The 16,509-nt window shown below is 39.9% G+C and overlaps 1 protein-coding gene across 2 annotated transcripts in view; it reads left to right on the forward strand.

The window, feature by feature from the left end:
* FBXL17 (F-box and leucine rich repeat protein 17) overlaps nt 1–16,509 on the forward strand; it is a 284,908-nt gene that overhangs the window by 1,438 nt on the left and 266,961 nt on the right. For both annotated transcript variants that reach the window (XM_034073124.1, XM_034073123.1), the window contains exons 2-4: nt 7,734–7,856; nt 10,381–10,638; nt 11,440–11,571. In XM_034073124.1, the coding sequence (XP_033929015.1) occupies nt 7,734–7,856; nt 10,381–10,638; nt 11,440–11,571 (513 nt within the window). The remainder of the gene's footprint in view (nt 1–7,733; nt 7,857–10,380; nt 10,639–11,439; nt 11,572–16,509) is intronic.

Here is a 16,509-nt window from a genome sequence, read left to right on the forward strand (position 1 = left end):
CTTGTAGCTGTCTGGGATTACATATTTTCATAACCTCACTTTGTATCTTCCAAGAACGTGTTTCCTGTCCTTTTTGCTGTCTCGTTGTTCCTTAATGCTGTTATTTTTTGAGAATGACCTTTCCATTTTTAAGCTACTCTGTTGATGTAGTCAGTATGACTTTCTTCAGCTAAACCTTAGTAGAAAGATGAGTCTGGCTGGAACTGAAGCCTGTGATGTTTTCCATAGTTTGATACGAGTGTGTTTTTATGTTTTGGAGAGTAGTGTTTCAGTATTACAGAAATTTACTCTGGGGTCAGATGGCTAAGCTTAAAGTAGGGCATGATAATGGAGGGGTCTGAGACAGATAAGTCTTCCTGTTCTTGGTATACTGCTAGTTGTGCAACACCAGTGTAGAAAGTACTTTACTCTTTTGTTGTCAAACAATAACTTCTCCCTAAAGTTGCCCTTTAGTACTTAGCTAGACTTATGGATTGTATTAGTTATTTTGGTGGGGTTTGGGTTGGCTGGACTTTTTTTGTTTGCTTTGTGTTTTTGTTTTGGGGTTTTTGTTTGTTGGTTGGAGTTTTTTTTTGTGTGTTTGCTTGGGTTGTTTGGTTGTGTTTTTTTTTTCCTGCTTCCATAGCACCCTGGTCAGGTTTCTGACTTGATTATACAGTTGCTTAAAGGCCTTCACATGCTGTGTCTTGATACAGATAGACTATTCCAAATATAATCCCTTCTTCAGATGTGCAGCATTATAATGAGAGGATAACGAAAGTCTAAACTTTTCACAGCAGGTGCTGAAGACACAAACCTTAACACAGGGACAAGAGATTTCATCCTCTGAAGTCCTGGGAACCTGATCCTGTTGTTCTGTTTTTTTTTCCTGTTTCCTTCTCTTGATTCACACCTCTGTGACCTCCAGATTGTGCTAGTGCAGGAGTGGCTGTAACCCATGTCTGTCAAGAAACATTGTAGAAACTCCTAAGTAATGGCTGGCCACTTGAGAGGTGTCTTGTCATGGGCTGCTCAGATGCTGTTCTGCTGTAAACAGCTGCTGAATCTCCCCAAAGTGAAGGATATGGAATTGGATGGAAGGCTTTTTTTCAGGCTGAACTTGGCCTGCAGATCATCAGAAGGGCCTACTGAGTCGGGAAGTTCATAGTGCAGTGTGCCAGTTGATCCTGTTCCCCTGGCTGGGGAAGAGGTCTCAGCATCTGTATGGCAGGGGGAGGAGGAGAGAAATGAAAGAATTGCAGTTCTACAGATCAAACTAGCTTACAGGTTGTTTTGCTTTTCATTTGGTCATTGAAACATGAATCAAATACAAAGTGTTACACAGTGGGCAAAAATTCATCTTTAATCTTTGTGGGTGAGGGTGGTTACCTTTGACTAAAGTATAATTTAATTCTGTTCCCTTTAGAATCTAAGGGGAGCTAAGGAATTAAGGTAAGTCAGCTTGACTGTAACCTAGACACACGTGAATGGAAAAAATTCAGGGAGCTGTTTCTAAGCATGCAACAAAGATGACAAAATCTTGTGCTGTGTATCACTAAGTTTTTAAAACTTTGTGCTATATATCACGAATCAGTATCTGTTGTAATCTCACTGCTATTTATTTCTGGAAAGCAGAAATAAATCCCCTAGTTTTACCTGTTACCTGTTTGCAGTGCTGTTGTTTAATTGAAAAAGTGAACTTGTGTAAAGTGGTCTACAGACTGGGTGAGCTTAGTAATGATGAGTGAAACACATCAGGCTTCCTTTTGAGCTGTGTTAACAGGAACTGTGCATGAAGAGTATGGAAAGGAAGTTCTCTGCTGTGCTTGGTACTTTTAAAGCCTGTGCTGGAGTACTGCATTATGCTGTGGGCTATGGTGTCTCCTTAAAAGAAAGCAGACAAATTGGAGAGGCATCAGAGAGGACCTAGAGGTCATAAAAATGCGGCTTGTGAGGTAGTTAGAAGTTTCTGCTAAAGCTGGATTGCATCTCTATTCAGAAAGGAGACAGAGATGCACTCTTTTTTTTCTTTTTTCTTTTTTTTTCTTTGGAATTTGGTGAAAAAAATCTACCATGTTCTTGTCCTGTGTCAAATAAAGAGAAATAAGTTTAATTTGATGTGAGGGGAATTTGGGTGAGATACTTGGAAACTGTCAGAGTGTGAGAACATTTAGGTCTTGGCAAAGATAGCTTCCTGTTTCTGAGGCTATGAGAGGAGCTGGGATTTTTATTTATTTTTTTCTTAACAATAAGGGGTAAGTCCTTATCAGGGATGCTCGAAGTGTGTTTGAAAATGCTTCAAAACGGAAGGGTCTAGAACAGATGACCTTTTAAATGTCTTCTTCATTGGTTTGCTTTGAATTCTATAAAGTATGGACACATGCTGCCCTGCAGCAGTGAGGCTGTCAGTTTTATCATAGAGCTAATGCTCTTTGAAAGAACGAGTGTGTATTTAATTTAAATTAAGGTTTTCATAAATATTTGAAGCACTAGTGGTTCCTTTTATTGCATCTTTACTCAGTGTTTTTTACTTACTTTCTTCATTCTTCCCTTGCTGTAAGGAGTCCTATGTTTGCTTTGGTTGTATAATAATCTACGTGTTCGCTTTTGATAATGTTGATACTAAATGTAGTGTTGCTATTACTGTCCTAGCACTGCATCTAAGATTAGCTGAGTGATACAAAGTAAGTTTGATAGACCAGAGGCAGACCTTTGGTCTTGTCTTCTGACTTCTGGATGCTGGCATTTATTTTTAATAAACTGATAACTTGAGAAGACTGGATGTACATATTATAGTTGCACTGTTTTTATTTTTTTTTCCTAGCCTATTCAGGAGGCAGAGACATCAAAATATATTGGATTGGACTTCATCCACAAGTTCATGGAGTCACTGCAGTAATGCTGGCTTTCTCCTCTTTTTGTGCTGGTGGTGTTTATATCAGTTTGTCCTGTCTAGAGTTTGTGTTGAGCCTTAATTTTAGCTATAGCATGGAGGAAAATGGAAAGGGCTTTAAAGCTTTGTGGCTGATGCAGGGAGGTAGATGTTCTTTTGTCTGAATTTTTGTTTTAATTATGTCTTTTCTCTAGCAATGGACAGCATAGGAACACTGTTGTGTTGTGTGGTTTTTTTTTTTTTCGCCTCTCTTGTGAAGCTCAATGTCACCCTGTGGCTGCAGTGGGGAAATGAACCAGCTTTAATTTCACTGTGTTGTTGCTCAGCTTCTGGAAGTGCAGCTGAGGGGTGTAGTTGTGAAAGAAAAATTAGCCAGTAGATTAGCCACAAAAGCTAAGATAGTCTGTCACTATTAATTCAATGTTAATATTATGAAAGATGTCCTGATACATTTTGTGATTTGTTGCAGCATTACGAAGATAATATTTTTGCTTTCCACAGGTGTATGTGTACAGGTGGTTTTCATGTAAGCATGTAGGTTTTCACATTACAGAATGAGTTATGTGATAGAGGAGACAAAAGCCTTGGAATGAAATTTCTGCTTTTCCTGGAGGCAGATAGATGCTTTGACACTCAGCCCCTGTGGCTGATAAAACTTTTCCTAATCTTGTGTATGTGTTGCTCAGCTTGCTCTACATCCCTGAAGCTATGTATTGCTGCATGGAGAAAACTAATAGATTACAAGTTGTGAAGTGCTTGAATGCAAATCAAATCAAATGTAACTCTTGCTTTCATTTCGTGTTCACCTATTTCTTTTGTTCAGGGTGCTTGACCCATGTTTGTTCTTTCACAGATTTTTGTTAGATTTTAGTGTCTCTGTTTTTGAATTGTTGTGGAGATGCAGAAGCAGCATAGGTATCTTTCAGCAAGAACAGTTGCATGACTGGGAGTTAAAAGTTGATCATCCCCTTAAAGTAAAGGTATCTTGAAGGTCCCTTCCAAACTAAAACATTCTGTGATTTATGTTATGATTCTATTACGTTGTCCTGGGTTCAGCTGTAACAATTATTTTTCTCCTTCCTAGTAGCTGGTGCATTGCTGTGTTTTGGCTTCAAAACAGTGCTGGACCAACACACTGATTATAGTTGCTCATTAACATCCTGATCTAGGACTTTTCAGTCTCATGCTCTGCCAGTGAGGAGGGGCATAAGAAGCTAGGAGGGAGCAGAGACAGGACACCTGACCCAGAGTAGCCAAAGGGGTATTCCATACTGCAGCATGTCATGCCCACTATATAAACTGGGAGTGTTACCCAGAAGAGATTGACTGCTGATATAATCAGGTTGGGTATCGGTCAGCAGGTGGTGAGCAATTGTATTGTGCACTGCTGTGGTTTGTTGGTTTTATTCCTTTTCCCTGTTTAATGTTCTCTCCCCTTGTTATTTCCCTTAGCAGTAGTAGCTTTATTATCATACTTTAGTTATTGGACTGTTCTTGTCTCAACCTGTGGGGTTTACATTCTTTCATAGAATCACAGAATAGTTAGGGTTAGAAAGGACCTTAAGATCATTTAGTTCCAACACCCCTTTCATGGGCAGGGACACCTCACACTAAAACATGTCACCCAAGGCTCTGTCCAACCTGGTCTTGAACACCGCCAGGGATGGAGCATTCATAACTTCCTTGGGCAGCCCATTCCAGTGCCTCACCACCGTTACAGTAAAGAACTTCTTTCTTATATCCAATCTAAACTTCCCTTCCCCATCCCATCTAGAGTGGGGGGGGGGGGGGAAAGGGGTGAATGAGTGAGCGGCTGTGTGGTTCTGAGTTACCAGCTGGGCTTAAACCATGACAGAAGTGTACATGATTGAGTATGATTTTCAGGAATTAAATGTGGTAACTAGGAGACCTACTGCCCTCAGAAAGTTATCTATCATAAGCAGGAGTTAAATGAACAGGCTTGGGGGTAGGAATGGTGTTAGCTTTCAGCTGTATTTATAAAACCTTAGGAATTGGAAAACAATTTAAAACTCTGGATAATTGGTGTCTAGAAAATGAAATGGGTGGTGAAGAATGTCAAAGTGAATTGTAGCTTTTTATGCATTAGTGTAGTATTTTAACCAGCACCTAGCATAATCCCTTAATGCGAGGATGATGTGCCACCAAACTGGAATATACATAGGCTTTGCTAAGTTCTATATACTGTAATTCAATAACATCTTCTTTTAACAACTGCAAGCTCTGAAGAGAAATTGATGTTTTACATGGTGTTATTCAGAATCCTTTTGTAGCTGGAACTTGCCTAGCAACTGCAGGCAATAAAATCGGCAAGACTTTGTCTTTGAACATGGACTACTCGTGTAACCTTTGTGGCTACCCCTTTCCTGGAACTTGAGCAAGGACTTTGTCAGCAGCTGCTCTCTCAACTGGTGACTTCACACTGAGGGTTGTTTCTACAAGAAGCAAATTTGTAACACCTCTCTGTGTGCTCCTTGCTTGTCTCTGCAGCATGGACTGAAAAATGACCACAAAAGCTTCCAGACATTTCTTTCAGAATAATTGCCTGTACAGAAATTCTGTGTGCTAAGTACTGAATCAAACTTGCTTTTTTTTTTGTTTCAGCATTGCTACTGGTGTGTCTCATGCAATAGGAAAGCAGTAGAAGTAGGTTTGTGATTTGTGTGGGCTTTCAGCTATTGGTAGGATGGTAGCTGGGGCAAGAATTATTTAAGGGTTTTCATATTCACAGCAGCAGCTGGATTAGTAAGTCTTTCCTATTTTGCTATGTTCTTGTTTTAAGAACTGCAAACTCTCGTTTCTCAAACTGAAAGTGATCTTCCACAAATATATTTGTTTCCCACTGTAGCAAAGATTATTTAAAGTATTTTATAGTGACAACCTTGGCATCCCTTCTTAGTATTAACTAGAGTCAGTCTGATGTCCATCTAAACCAAATGTGGGTCATATTGTCCTGTTCTCTTCACAGGACTTTAACTGTTGAGAGATTGGTCTTCTGTTTCATGCAGAAGTATGTTAGTAGGAGCACGAGTTTCCTCCAGCTTTTACTAACTTAGAATTGATGAGAATCATCTGACTCATCTTTTTTTTTTTAATACTTAGAATTATACTTTTACAGTATGAATGTCAGATGCCAAGTTGCCACTGACTTTTTCCTTGCTTGACTAGAGCTGATAGTGTTTTCATTAGGTCACTAATACTAATGACAAGTATTGGTCACTTCTGTGCTCTGTGCATGGATTCACAATCAGTCAGAGAACTGCAGGGCAGAAGCAGGCATTGGTTGTTTCATCACCTGTATTCACCTGATTTCTTAATAGAAAATGGCCATTGACTCTGATAATGGTCAAGCCAAGGCCTGCAGGAAAACAGGGGTCGTGTGCAGTCTTTCAGCACTGTGAGGGGTCTTGCATAAGAAATGATGAGTTTTCCATAGCTGGAAGAAGATGGGAGTGATAAACCTTGCAAGCATTTGCAGAAGGTGGTGAATTTGAAATTTGAGTGGCGGTGGTGGTGCGTTTTTTTTTTTTTTTTTTTTTTTTTTTTTTTTTTTTTTTTGGTGGGGCGTTGTTTCCCATTATTCCCATATTATATTTTTCAGATCTTTTAAGGAATTGTCAATGAACTCCCCATAGCCAAGGGAATCTTACAGTGATATGCATACTTTAAACTGCTAAGCTAAGCCACTCCTAGAACAAGGGGTTAGTAATGGCTGTTCCAGTTGACAATTGATTGTCCAGTCTGTTCTAAAGACCACCCAGTGATGGAAATTCTGTAACTTTACCAGGTATTATGTTTCAATGCCTGATTATCCTTAGGAGTCTTAACAATTTTTGTGTGCCCTGCCCACCACAATGAAGATGAAAGTGGTCTCTCTTGTTTGTTTATCCTCTTTGGCATCCCTTTTCCTTGGTTAAACATTCCTAGCCTTTTTTTCAAATGTTTTCATGTTCTCTAGAGATCAGTGCTTTCCTATGGACACTCTCCAATACTTTCAGAGTTTCGTGAGCTTGTTGCCCTGAGATTGGCTATAGTGCTTCTGTTTAGTACTTGATGTCCTTATCAGTTTAGTAGGAGGACTGTTTCATGTTTTGCAGGCTGTATTTGTGTGTAGGTATGTGAATGCTGTAATGGCCTTTTTTCATAATAGGATGACGTGTAGATTAAAGTTCATTTGTAGTTACAGGGTACCTTTGTATGTAACTCTTGACAGACTTTCTTTTTACATTTATTAATAAGCAACAGCTCTTCAGAGGAAGGGCTAAATATAATAAATTTAACTGCAGTTTAGGAGCCTGCCGTAAAGTTAGTTATTTTTTTTGTTTGTTTTTGCAGGCTGTTATTGTGCTCAAAACCTTGGGGTAAAAAATGCTAATTCTATGCTTAGTTTCCTTGTATGAAATTGATTTGCTCTGCTGATCTGTTACACTGTCCCATGCCCTCTTCCCACAAGATTTAGTTTTAGTACCCTTGTGACTCTTCAATTTAGTTAAGAGTAGGAATGAAAGCACCTTTTAAATGACTTGAAAGTAACGTTGAGCTAACATTTCTACTTGTAATTCTTCAGGTATGCCATCTCAGAAGCACATTTGGATTTGTCTAAGTAATGAGTGTTTAAGTAGGGAACATTCTGTTGTTGGTTGTGCTACTGTGATTTATTAATATTGTCAGCTGTTGTGGGATATAGATATTTTTTGTTATTGTCCTTGATAAATCAAGTTCTGGCAAGTTCTAGAATGTTGCAATGCTTTCTAATACATTTGTTTTACAAGATGGGTTAGTAATAATATATTTCTGTATCTAAAATATGATTACTTCTGACAATATTTTTTCCCCTTTACAGATATTTTCCAACTTATCCCTGAATGAGCGTTGCCTTTCAGCATCACTAGTCTGTAAATATTGGCGTGATCTCTGCTTAGATTTTCAGTTTTGGAAGCAACTGGATCTCAGTAGTCGTCAACAGGTATGAAGATATCATATTTTGACTACTCAGAATTTGTTCTCAGACCTTGTACTTTAACCGAAGGTGAGCCAAAGAACCACATAAAATGGTGAAGTCTGTACTTTCAGGGATTTTTCTGCTAGAGACTGAAAATATCTGGACCCTTAGATTAAGTCTTTTAAATGTAGCTTCTTCCAACTGTTAGTTTTTAAACAGTGTGAGCTCAAGTACTGTTCAAAATGAATTGTAAGTGCCTGCCTTGGGTCTGCATCAGTGTCGTGTTTTAAACCAAGTCCACACACAGCTCGTTCACTCACTCTCCCCCTTGCTCCCCCAACTCCCGGAGAGTTAGGAAGGAGAATCTAAAGAATGTGACCCCCACGGATTGAGATAAGAATGGTTTAATAGCTAAGGTATGACACAAATCACTACTGCTACTACTACTATAAATAATAAATGATAAAGCAAACAACAAGCAAAGAGAATACAACACCTCACCAGCCACCGACCCATAACTCACTCCACCCTGCCCGGCTGAGCACCGACCGATACCTCCTCCATTTCCCCCCCCAGAGCTTCACCCCTCCAGCTCTCTCTCCCAGTTGCATCCTGGGCATGACGTGCTATGGCATGGAATACCTCATTGGCTAGCCTGGGTCAGGTGTCCTGTCTCTCCTTCCTCTCAGCCTCCCCTCCTCCCTGGCAGAGCATGAGCTCAGAAAAGGCCTTGAACAAAAAACAACCCTAGCAGTAACTCAAAACATGCTCGATATCAAGCAACTGTTCCCAGCCTAGAAGTCAAAACACAGCACTGCACCAGCTACAAGAAGGAGAAAAAATGACTGCTACGGCTCAAACCAGGACAATCAGGTAGTGGTAGTTCTGTTCATAAGAACTATCAGATTTCATTTTAATTGAAGGACGCTATTAATGAGCTTTTCTAAAAGATGCCCTGGTTTGAAGAATGGTCACATAGCTGGTGCTTGCTCTATTTGTTTTAACAAATTTTTAATTTTTTAATTTTTCTTCAACTGATTTGGCTCCTACTGATCACAAAACAGACAGTGTCTTTTTAGGCCTTTACCTGATCCTCATATTAAATATATTTGGGGTTCATGGATTTAATTCAGTGAGATCCTTACAGAGCCTAGCCTGAGTTTGCTGAGAGTAACTTTCCTCCTTGGAAAACTTCTTTTAAGGGTGTCTGTGTTGTTTGGCCTCCTCATTTAGCTTTCTTGTTGTTCAGTTACTTGCAGAGATTTATGAATTTTATGAAAGTATATGGTGCAAGGAAATGAGCACTGGAAGGTCCCATTTAAAGCAGCAGCAACATTAAGTCCTCTGTGTTGGGCATAAAGAATGTACATGGGATATTATTTTCAAATCACCAATGCATAAGAAAGCATGCAAGTTCTCTTGCTTTTAGAGTTACTAGGTAACATATTTCTGAATCATAATGGAAAAGTAATGTAGTAGATGGTCTGGTTTTTCTCAAGTGACTCCAAAGCATACCCAGACCAGAGGTCCATCTTTCTGCCCTGCAGGTAGTATGTGCCAAGTTAAGTCTTTTCTTCTCACTATCTTGAGGGGTAGCCTTTTCTCTGTTATAAAGGTTTTTCATGGTTTTTCCTGTTAGGTATGTTGGGATCTCAGTAAAATTGAGTTCTTAAACCAATATTATTTTTTTTTGTTTTGGTTTGTTGGTTGTGTGGGTTTTTTTGTGTTTTTTTTTGTTGTTTTTTTTTTGAGGGGAGGTGTTCGTTTAGGTGGTGTTCATGGTTTGTTTTTTGTGTTTTTCCAATTTGTTATGTTTTCTATCTAACAGCTGCCTGATGAAATGCAAGAAAAAAGACTAGACTTGCTACTAATGGAAAAGTTTGAATGTAGCAAAGTGTTTCTCAGCTGTGTAAGAGAAAGACAAAAAGGATTTGTGCTGCTCTTTTGCCCTCTCCAGGTTTAAGGCTAGATCTTATCTATGCTAAGTGGTGGATGTATATTCCCAAATTGTATTGTTAGAAAGACTTCTAGGTTTTAATTAGTTTTTTTTTTTCTGCTATGCTGTTCTTTCCTTCTGATCCCTTTCATTCACTGCTGCCTTTTGGTAACTGTTTTCTACTATTAAAACCCCATTGGTACCTGTATTGCTATGGTATTTATCCACTGGCAGCTGGTTTTGGATGGTTACCAAAGCCTAAATAGAAAAACTGTTGCATTTCAGGGACCTATGAACTCTTTATACTTCTTTGTAAATGCTACCTTAGGTATCTAAGTAGAGTGCTGCTATAGAAGGGCAAGCAAGTCTTTTTTGTAAAGCATGGGGAATTGTCTAAAATATTAAGCAGACTCAGAGGATTGGAGCAGAATTCTTTTAAAGATAACTGTAAAACTGTTTATACCAGTATGCTCTTATCTTGGGGAAGACAAATATTTTCATTCACCCAGTAGCTTACAAAAATGCATCTTACAAATAGTAGGTTTTGTGCTAATGAAGTTAAAGATGCTTATGAAAAAAAGTTAAATTTGAATATTTGGATTTTCTTTGCAGGTCACTGATGAACTGTTGGAAAAGATAGCATCAAGAAGCCAGAATATTACTGAAATCAATATTTCTGATTGTCGCAATATATCTGATACAGGAGTATGCATATTAGCGATTAAGTGTCCTGGACTCCTAAGGTATACTGCCTACAGGTGTAAACAGCTTTCTGACACCTCTATTATTGCAGTTGCCTCTCAGTGTCCTCTTCTTCAGAAAGTGCATGTAGGCAATCAAGACAGACTCACTGATGAAGGCCTGAAGCAGGTAACCATCCTTTCCACTGATTTCTTTATAAATTAGTATCTTCCAGCTGCTTGCCAAGTACAAGAAGCGACATGGAAGAAGATACCCTCCTCTAGGATTTAATTAAAATTGGATGACCTCTTTGACTTAAAAAATTGGTTTATGGATGTATTTTTTCAGTACAGTAAATGTTATTTTCCAGAGCCTGTGTGTAGTTTTTAAAAAATATCCAAGCATTGAATGAATGTACAGTTTAACATCCTGTACTTCACCCCTGGCTGACTCATTTTTGCTGAGCTTAGTTATTACTTGGAATCAGTGCTTAAGTAACTCTTTTTGCATCGTGAAAGTCAAAGGTGGCTGAGATCTTTATTTGTTAGACATGCAGGATGTTTTCATCAACTTTCTTTTATGTTAAAGGAGCATTTAAGGATAACATATGAAGTAGTTGTGTTAAATATGCTATCCGTGGTCTGGCATACAGGCATTAGCTACTTATATATATGCTCAATAAATAACTTGGTTCTTAGGTGCTGCTTTTAGATCCATTGTGTTGACTGTAGTTTACAACTTCATTTTGTCTTGTATGTAATTATAATCTTTTTTTTTTGTTTGTGATAGTACTTATAAAACCTGTAAAGAAGGATAATTTTTAAGGGGTGGCAGAGAAGCAGCAAGCAAGCTGAGCTCCCAACTTTCCATTTCAGTCAAATCCTGGTGGCTTTTTTGTTTGTTTGGTTGTTTTTTGTTTGTTTGTTTTTCTTGACTTTTTTTTCCTTCCCCTTTATTTTGAAATAATTATTTCGATTTCTTTAATTGCAGCTGGGTTCAAAATGCAGAGAATTGAAAGACATTCATTTTGGGCAGTGTTACAAGATCTCAGATGAAGGAATGATCATTATAGCTAAAGGCTGCCTGAAATTGCAAAGAATATACATGCAAGAAAACAAATTAGTAAGTACATGTCATGATTTTTTTTCCCCACAGTGTTTTCATTGTTAGAGCTTTCTCGTGCTTCTCATTTTCAAAACTTTCTTTTGAATAGCTGCTTTTTGGCAGTGAATTGCTTAAAAATGTTGTCTAGCTGTGAAAATTTAGGCTCTACAGAGAGAGCTCAAAAGATCACTCAAATTAGAAGTTAAACTAATGCTAATCTTCATGCATATTAACTTTTGGGTTCAGCATGATGTTATATGGGAGTAAGTGTTTGGAAGATGATCAGTGTGTACAGGAAAATGCTTAGTCCATATGGAATGTTTCTTTATACCACTATGTTTTCCTACAGTAAAAAGTACATGCTTACTGAAATTAAAAGGTTTTTGGAGGCTGGGTTCTCGATTACAGATAGTATGCTCTGATAATCTTTTCTTGAAATATGTCACTTTCTTGTCAGGATGCAGTAGAGTAGTGTGTCTCTGTTGGTAGAAGGAAGCAATAAAACTATCTTGTGTCCTTAATTATAAGTAGTCTTTGAAATGATTGTTTCTAATGTGTAAAGCCAGTATCTGCTAAATGATACAGTAGAACACTGTTTTTTTTCCTTTTTTTTTTTAAAGTAGGTAGACAAATTTGCTTGCACTGGAATTCTTAATTATGAGCTGACGTCAGGGTTATAACCTTTAGTTTGAAGCTGTTGAACTGGAACAAATAAATTGTATTTGTAAGAAAACAGCGTACCTTATACTCAGTCACTACATATTTGGCCTCAGGTAGAAAATATGAACTAATGCCTGAGATGTTTCATTTGGGAATGGTTTCTAGTTAAAAAAACCACATATTATATATTCCATTTATTGGTTTTGAAGAAATGTAGAAAGTTGAGAAATAGGAGCTAATGACCAAAACTGAGATCTTGAAATGGTTCATATGCAGAAAAAAAGGGTATGTCCTCTCCTCCTGTGTCAAAACAAAATCTTGAGTACTGTCAGCATTAGTCCTTGTGGTATTTATCTTAATGCATGAATATATTTTGGTTAAAGTAAATAAATAGAAATGAAAATTCTGAGAGTGTGGAAGGAAAGTGTACTCCTGCAAAAACTAATGGGAAGAAGGTAGGGAAATTCAAAGTATTATTTATCTTTGAATGAAAGAGAAATAACTTTTGCACACTTGTCATGGGTTCAGCCGTGGCAGTTTTTTTTTCTCCTTCTTGTAGCTGGTGCAGTGCTGTGTTTTGACTTCTGGGCTGGGAGCTGTTGCTTGGTGGCGAGCATGTTTTGAGGGTGTTTTTGTTCAAGGTTTTTTCTGAGCATATGCTCTGCCGGGGAGGAGGGGAGTCCGGGAGGAAGGAGAGACAGGACACCTGACGCAGGCTAGCCAATGAGGTATTCCATACCATAGCACGTGATGCCCAGGATGCAACTGGGAGAGAGAGCTGGAGGGGTGGAGCTCTGGAGGAAAATGGAGGAGGTATCACGCGGTGCTCAGCCGGGCAGGGTGGAGTGAGTTATGGGTCGGTGGCTGGTGGGGTGTTGTATTCTTTTCGCTTGTTATTGGCTGTATCATTATTATTGTGTTATGCCTTAGCTATTAAACCGTTCTTATCTCAGTCTGTGGGGGCTACATTCCTTGGATTCTCCTTCCTAACTCTCTGGGAGTTGGGGGACTTGCTTTAAACCACAACATTTTTTGGCGCCCAATGTGGGGCCCGAGGGTTTGAGATAAGAACAGATCTGATCAGATTTATGGTCTCTTGTCACAATGCTGATTTATTGGCTCTTAGAGGCTTTTCTCTGGATCTCGCGGTTTTGGGATTTTGCCGGGTACTTTGTGTATGGATTGGATGTGTGTGTGTTTGCCGATCATGGGGCTTGGGCTAGGGTTTTTGTTTCACTATACTTTGTGTCGGAGCCTTGTAATACGGTGGGGCTCCGGCAGCAGGGGGGGATGACGTGGCCGTGGACTTGGACTTGTACCAGGCCGTCCCGCTGCTCTTCACCGTCCTTGTCCTTGTCCTCATCTTTGTCTGTGTGAGGCTGCGTGAAGCCGGGAAGGAGCGGCCCCGGGAGCTGCTGGCAGCTGAGGCTGCCAGGGGGAGTGGCACGGGGAACCAAAGGGCTGTGGCAGAGCAGCGGGAACAGGCGGGGGAGGAGCGGAGCAGGGTGGTAGCTGAGCAGCAGGATCAGGCAGCAGGGGAGGTGAGTCCTGCGGCCATTCCCAACCCCCTGACGGCCAAGAGTGTCCCCCCGGAAGTCTCCCGCCGAGCCCCAGCAGGATGCAGGAGACCACGCAGCACTTCCCAGCAAGGCAGTGGAGGAACCGAGTCCCGCCGCCGTTCTGAACCCCACAGCGTCCGAGAATATTCCTCGGAAGTCACCCGCCGAGCCCCAGCAGGATGCAGGAGACCACGCAGCATTTCCCAGCAAGGCAGAGAAGGAAGATCCAGACTCAGGAGAAGAGAAGCTGGTGGTGGGAGAACTGGCAAGCAGGGCAGCTACATCAGGCCCGATCCCAAAAGTTAAACAGAGTCAGGTTTGGGTCTTGTCTAAGGTTAGACAAGTACATAGGAGCACCAGGAGACTGTCCCCAAGGCTGGACAGTCATGAGTGGCAGGGCATGTGGGACAGTATGGCCAGGTATCTGATCCACTGGGCCCCTCCAGTGCTTTGGAAGCATTGGAAGTGGAAGGCAGCTGTATGGAGTCCCCAGCAGCAAGCTGTAGAACTGCTGAAGGGGACGGTGAATGATTTTGAGCCTGGTGGGCCCAGATATTTCAGGCCATCAGTCCAGAGATGCAACATAGAGATGTCTCATGATCGAGGGGTGGACTTAAGAGTGATGGTGTATTGGAAATGTGGGATCTGGGCATGACGTGAATGGTATGGAATAAGGGGTAGATAATGTCATGGGTTCAGCCGTGGCAGGTTTTTTTTTTCTCCTTCTTGTAGCTGGTGCAGTGCTGTGTTTTGACTTCTGGGCTGGGAGCTGTTGCTTGGTGGCGAGCATGTTTTGAGGGTGTTTTTGTTCAAGGTTTTTTCTGAGCATGTGCTCTGCTGGGGAGGAGGGGAGTCCGGGAGGAAGGAGAGACAGGACACCTGACCCAGGCTAGCCAATGAGGTATTCCCTACCATAGCACGTGATGCCCAGGATGCAACTGGGAGAGAGAGCTGGAGGGGTGGAGCTCTGGAGGAAAATGGAGGAGGTATCACGCGGTGCTCAGCCGGGCAGGGTGGAGTGAGTTATGGGTCGGTGGCTGGTGGGGTGTTGTATTCTTTTCGCTTGTTATTGGCTGTATCATTATTATTGTGTTATGCCTTAGCTATTAAACCGTTCTTATCTCAGTCTGTGGGGGCTACATTCCTTGGATTCTCCTTCCTAACTCTCTGGGAGTTGGGGGACTTGGTTTAAACCACGACAACACTTAAGGGCTACATAGCCGTACATGGAACTTCACTTAATTGTACATAAAGATTGGTTTATATACAAATGCTTACATAAGTGCATGATCATCGGAGAATGTTCTTATAAATATGTATTGCGCTTCTTTCCATTGAAGTTTTTATTCTCTTTATAGTCTGACATGTAACCTAAGAAGTTGACACTACAGTTGTTAGCACTTAATAGTTCTGTGGTTTTATCATCTGAAATGTCATCTAAATTCTCAGTTGGAATAGGACATAGGAAGTATCTTCCTGTTTTTAAGACAAAAGGGAAAGATGTTCTTCACTTTCACTTTGGTTGCCCTCATTATTGGAAATGTAACATTAATTTTTAATTGGAAATAAGACAAAAATCCATACTCTCAGAAGTTTCTATTTCATTATTTTATCGTTTCTAAAGTTTTGTCAAATGACTTATGAAAATGAAACCTTTGCACAACTTTTCATGAATGTAGGGTTAGTTTTTTTTGAATGTGTAATGTTTAAAGCTGCTGCCTAATCTTAATTTTCAAGGAAAAAATAAATTTGGGTCAGACTAAGTTTAGCTTTGTAAAGTCCAAGTTCAGCTCCTTAAATCTTGGACTCGAAATGCAAACATGAAATAATTTACAAAACTGTGAACTCCATGGTGCTGAATCTTTAGAATAAAATAGCGCTCGAATGATTCCATTAGATGACAGAAATGCAGAAACTGATGTGCTTTTCCCTTGCTAGGGGGAAGAGACTTTCAAATCTTTCTGGAAGTGTAATTTGGTATGATGAACCAAGACAACTTGCAAGAAATTCTCATGCAGTTGTAAAAGAAATGTTTTCACTTTCCAAAATAATAGAAAGACAAGGTAGATATGCTTAATGCTGTGGAGCTGGCTTACAGGGGATTCATGGTTGGTGGCAAATGATAATTCCACTGTTTGATTTGTCAAGTTAAGAGTGTCTTCTAAAACAAAACCACTGTTAGTATTTGCTATGGCACTTCCTACACTTTTGGGGAAGAAGGTGGTTTGGGGAAGCATGTGTGTTTTCAAAACTACTAAATATTCATTGTCTGAAATCAAAATATTCTGTGACAAGTATTTGACATATGAGTTTGTGTATCTGAAGTTCATAGATGGTCAATCTGCTGTAGGAAGAAGACTCCTTTTCCTCCTGCCTCCCTTTTTAAACAGCTTCTCTAGCTTCTGTGTAAATACTTTAAATCTACTCTGGCTGTTTCACATTTTCTTGTTTCTTCCTTTTCAGAGGTACTCAAAATCATGTGACTCTTACAAGCAATTTCTATTAATTTCAAAATGTGTAGTCCATTATAGATGGCATGTGATGCCTGTGTTTTCATGTAAGCCTGTCTCTGACTACTGGATTTTATACTTCAAAAATACATCTATACAGAGGCAACCATCAGCTGAATAATGCCTTTGTGAGTGCTGCTTTACAGTGAAATGTGGATCAGGCATTACAGTTCAGTTGCTTCATCTGTTGCTAAGTAACTCCATTATCAGGCTGCTGAGCAGAAACA

Source organism: Melopsittacus undulatus, chromosome Z (genome assembly GCF_012275295.1).
Source record: "Melopsittacus undulatus isolate bMelUnd1 chromosome Z, bMelUnd1.mat.Z, whole genome shotgun sequence".
Lineage (NCBI taxonomy): Eukaryota > Metazoa > Chordata > Aves > Psittaciformes > Psittaculidae > Melopsittacus > Melopsittacus undulatus.